Source organism: Acyrthosiphon pisum, unplaced genomic scaffold (assembly GCF_005508785.2).
Source record: "Acyrthosiphon pisum isolate AL4f unplaced genomic scaffold, pea_aphid_22Mar2018_4r6ur Scaffold_20560;HRSCAF=21381, whole genome shotgun sequence".
NCBI classification, from domain to species: Eukaryota; Metazoa; Arthropoda; class Insecta; order Hemiptera; family Aphididae; genus Acyrthosiphon; species Acyrthosiphon pisum.
Window position 1 is genome coordinate 6146 of NW_021769933.1, and position 5694 is coordinate 11839.

A 5694-nucleotide genomic window follows, 5' to 3' on the forward strand; every position below is an offset into this window, starting at 1 on the left:
AAATGTCCTTTTGAAATAAATGTAGTCCAATTTGTACTCTCTTTATTGTTTTCAGATGAACTTATTTCACCAAGATATGGGTACTTTGTCAAAAATCGTTTTGCCACATACCCAGTTACATATTCTAACCCGTCCATGTCAATTGCAGTTAAAGATGTATTATCACACTGAAAATATGTTTAAACAAAATTGAGCTAAATTAATTTTTAAATTGTTTTTGTACACTTAAAAGTACCTCTTTTTCAAAATTATCTAACAAGTATAATTCTTCTTCAGAAACTTCAACAGAAATTTGACCTAAAGACGATTGTATTGTTGCCATAGGATCATGTGTTGACAAATTAGTGGATTTAATTGAAGGTTGTACTACTTGTACTTGTGCTTTCTGAAAAATAATTCCAGAGAGGCATTCAGTTCCAATTAGACGTTCATCATTGCTATCTTCGGTATTTCTATTTTCACTGAAAGCTATGTAGGCATGTTTTCCTAATAAATACCATTTAAGGCTAGTACATAACAAATAAAAGTATCCAAATTCATTAATAAATATTTTTATTGTTAATACATCAGAGGTATTGATTATTATCTACCACTCACCAATGTTTAAAATCAAGTGGGCTTAAATGATTATTTGACCCAACCATTCCTTTAAGGTAGCTAAATAAATTTTCTAGAATATCTTGATTTAACCTCCTAGTTATAATATAGTTTATATCTGGATAATTCAATTTTAAATCATTTAAAAGATTTCTTAATGAACTATTAGTATACAGTATTCCTGAAACTCATTATAATTATTTATTGCTAGATAATTACGCAATAGCTATTTACTTACCTTTTTGAAAAGGTAACAACGTATTGTGACCATGTACACGCATTGTTAAAATGAATTTGTCCATTCTATCTAATAGATGATTTTGCTGTTCAAGTTCCATGCCATAGCTTTTAGTAAATTTATGAACTGGCAGCTGTGTATTTACTAAATCAAACCAATCATTTATTAGCTGGATAACTTCAGATCCCTGAAAATTTTATTTTAAAATTCTGATAAATGCTTGGTGTTTTGTGCCTATATAAACAATATTACTAAAAAATATTTCATAAATGTTAAGTATATAATTATGAATTACTTCTTGCCAATTGTTGTATCCTAGATTATATTTTTGTCCACAGTATGAAATTGATTTTGCCACAGAATTAGAAAATAGCTGAGCTGCCAATCTCACATTTTGTTTTTTTGAACTTGGCACATTGATATGACTTTCGGTTAATTTGTGGGCTAATTTTAAATCATTTGGACATAAATTCATAACTTTTTCAATGATATTTTTTCCAATAAACTTGTTATTTTCAAGTACAAATCCACTAAACATTACAATGATTAGGAAATACATTTGCATTAGGTAGGTACTTAAATATTATTTTGTACCTGTTTATAAAATGATTCCTTGCCAACTTAATCAAATGTGGGGCATCAGCAAATATGTGGATTTTCTTTAATGTAATTGGGTGTTGAAAAAATGTTTGATCTAAAGAAATACCCAATGCATTCCAAAGAGTACGATTGGTCGGTCCCATATCACTAACCATAGCTACTACGTTAAATTCTATTTTAAATAATTCTTCAATGATATTTTTCAACAATTTTGGTGTCATTGGAGTGTCATATTTGTAAAATATAGGCTGCCTCCATTTACCAATAAGCCCTAAAATAATATTATTTTTATAAGAATTTTTTTAATACAATGTGTTTTTCTTTTGCTTGATACTACCTCTTACAATAACAGTCTGGACTGTTTTATGGGGGCCAATAAACTGTTCTTTTTTTCTATCATAACACATTTTTTGAGACAAATATGTTTCGTCAAAAGAAATTACAGCTAGTTTTTCATTCACATTCATAGATTTACCTGTAGTGAAATATATTTTTGTATTTTTTATGTAAATATGTATGAAAAATATATTTTTTTGTTTATTAAAAAAATTATAGTAAGTACCTAACCTTATGTTTCATAATGTTTAATACACTGTACAAGAGACCTTGATCTAAATTAAATTTAGAAGCCCAAATTCTTAGTGTGGAAAGACCTATTTACACATTATTATTATTTATTACTAATCATTTTAATTATTATTTTAATATACCTATTATTAATTGTTAGACCTACCTGGTAAAGGATACTTTTTTTCACCTCGTAGATATCTATACACCTTTGGAGAAAGGCTTCTAAGGGTAATGGCATTGGCAATGTCTTCTTCTGACCATTTATACACTTTTTTTTTTGGGTGTAGAATTAAATTAATTTGGGTTGTAGTAAACATTCCTGACAAAAGACTTTAACTCAAACTCTTCGGTCTTCTTAGCTTCACTAGGGATTGCATTTATTACACTCTTTTGTAATTCTACAGACTTCTTTAAAAACTTGTTTTCTTTTTTGATTTCTTCCAAACTTTGTATATGTTGAAGTAATTGTTCTCGTAAGCTATAATTAAAAATATTTATAAAGTAGGTATTGGTAATTATTATTTAATTTGTGTTGAATAATACACTTTACATTGAAAATTCAGTTTGATCACTACCCTCATTTGTAGTACTGTAACTATCTGCTTCCGTAACTGTCTCATCATCTACTTTATTAGATGCAAATAATGTGCGTCTACAAGCTGGACTGGACTTCAGACATTTGTTTATAGGCTAATAAGAATCAATTAAAATTTAAACAAATAAATATTGTGTTATTATTATTGATATGTAAATGGGATAATATAAGCAATAGTACTTTGCAATCAACTTGCAGTTCTATGTTTTCCAATTCATTTGATGCATTTGACTTTAAGGATAACATTTTATTTTCAACCAAAAACTGAAAATTAATAGTTAAATTTATTATTTTAAAATTTAAATACCTATTTGATATAATATTACTGAACATATATATAATATATGATATAGCCACATAGGTAATATCATGTATAAATATATAAGTATATAATATTATGTATTATAAATAATAATATATTCTCACAGATTGAGTGTCTTCAGAACTTAATGTTTCAACATTAAATGGAGAATTTTTTATAATTGGACTTCTATATTTTGGGCTTTTATTAAATGTTTGCTAAATGTTTAAACATAAACAATTTTTACATATAATAAATTGTTAGAAATAGTTATTATTTAAAAACAAATATACCAATTACCAGGTGTTTGGAGGGTACTGCGTTTGGTTTAAGCGTACGTTGACACTTCGGAGAATAACCAAGGACTAATTGAATTTGTGGTATTACATAATCTGTGGTTTCAAAATGTAATGAACATACCCTAGCTAAAACATTTTTTTAAATTATTTACCTTTTTCTATAGAAATGAAACATATTAATCATTATATACAGTCCTGTAAAGTATTTAAGTAAAAGTATTTGAGTAAAAGTATTCAAATACTTTTTTAAGTATTGAATAACTTTTTAAATACTTTTAGCATGAAGTATTTTGAATGGTATCTTAAATACTTTTTTTTGTATTAAATACTTTTTGGTATTGAATACTTTGGTTTTTTATTTCGAACATTTTATTTTTATTCGAAATAATTGGTTGGAAAAATATTTTTGTCAACTACAATAATAGAATAATAGTTTTATTCAATATTCTGTATTTCTGTGTTAGCCGAAGCCCAAAGGTAATTTTGAATAACAATATTCCCTTTAAAACTATATTAGATAACTATTAGATTACCTACTACCTATGTGTTTATATTACGATTATTAGAAACTCACTTTAAAAACCAAAAGTATTTGAAAAGTATTCCAAATACTTTTTCAAAGTATTTGAGTAGTATTTGAAATACTTTACAATTAAAGTATTTGAGTAGTATCTTAAATACTTAAAAATAAATGTATTTGAGTATTTACTCAAGTACTTTTTAAAAGTATTCTTTACAGGACTGATTATATATAAATAAATATATATATATATATTATATGCAGTAACTCTATAATTAATTATACATTTTCATGTTTTCTTACCAGCTTTAACATTTATCTGATCTCCTTTTCCACATAAATCTATCCATCTCTTTTGTAACTCTTTATCTTTAGGAAAGCTAAAGAGACGTGGAGTGGGAATAGTTTTTTGGAACGCTTTACTGCGACTTCCACTATTACAACCTTTGACGGAACACAGAGGCATATTTAAAAAATATTGAATAAATAAAACTCAGTAGTAATTAAATAATAAGAATTTATTATTACAATTTACAGGCTACAGCAAATTAAAATATTTAATTAAATACAAATAATAAATGCAAATGCAAAACTATGCATAATAACAAACTATAATGTTGATAAAATTCCCGCCTAAAATTGTATTTCCTATAAATAACTTAAATATTTAAATCTAATGAAAATAAACAAAAATAGATGAGCTGTAAAATAATTTTATGGATATTATTACATCAAATTATATTGTTGAAACAATAAAATAATCATTTAAATTGAAACACACATTGGAACAGTATAGTTCAACCATTTTATAAAAAAACAACACAAATTGAGATATAAAAATGAATTATTTTACGTATGATTTAAACAAGTTCAGAATAAGTACAAAATGTAATAAATAAGTTTGACACGTTTATATAAAAAAAAATCATTTATTGAATCCTTTCCACTGAATTCAACGTATGTTTTATGTTATAATAAATATTTCCAATTTGATGCATATTTACACCTAAAGAAACAAGGTACAACTATATATTACAAATACAATGAATAATGATTATACATTATACCACACTATAGTATTTTAAGTACCAACATTAAATAAAGAACAGATTAGGATACATTGGACATTGGCACATTTGTCATTAATCATTATAATATGGTTAATTCCTAAAGGAATTTGCCAATTTTATTAATACTTTTACGTGTCTTAGTACCGACTCGTTACTCTATAGTATTTATCCCGCCGTGCACTATTCAAATTGGAGACAGGCTTACGTCATAATTCATGGAATAAAACCAACATTTTACGTTATTTTCCATGATATCAACGAGATGCGTATCACGGCAATCAAATAGTAGATTTGACAACATACCATGTTATTTAGCCATGCTCTATAGCATAAATTTGAACATTGATACTAGTACGACTCACCAGCCGCGAGGAGCGCTCAAGTTGCTGCCGCCGCCGCCGTCGCGGCGGCGGCCAACTGCCATTTGCCAACACCGGTGTCTCACGTCTGATACAAGTGCACAATTTTGTAATTTCCATGTTCCATCGTATTTTCAGTTTTCTCTCGATTTGCAAATTTGGTGAATTATTTTGTATTGTAATTTGTTTTAATTTTCAAAATAATCTTGACGATGGGTCGTGCAGCATACAAATGTTGTGTAAAAGGTTGCTCGTATAAGGGTAAGTGTTTAATTTATTACTAACTTTGATTTCGTATATATTATTGTAAAATGTAGGTATTTTATCTAAGTTCTGTGCACACAATCCAGTAGGTACTGATAATATTAGGTACATTAGGTACACACAACCAGTGTTCTGACTTATTTAGATAAATAGTTACAAGGTATCTAAACGTAATTTTTTTACTAATCTAAATAAATTCATCTAGATACATTTTTTATTGATAAAAATCACGAAATTGTTCAAACGCATTTTTAAATTTTTATTCAGAAACTCATACAATG

General features: G+C 26.9%; 1 protein-coding gene across 1 annotated transcript; it reads right to left on the reverse strand.

Moving 5' to 3' along the window:
- Positions 1-2299: 2299 nt before the first annotated feature.
- Positions 2300-4186, reverse strand: LOC103308323. The gene is made up of 5 exons (XM_008181491.1): positions 4024-4186; positions 3202-3326; positions 3027-3119; positions 2556-2695; positions 2300-2483 (listed from the first exon to the last, which is right to left on the reverse strand). Exons 1-5 carry the CDS (start codon positions 4184-4186, stop codon positions 2300-2302), a joined length of 705 nt encoding a protein of 234 aa, XP_008179713.1.
- Positions 4187-5694: the final 1508 nt, after the last annotated feature.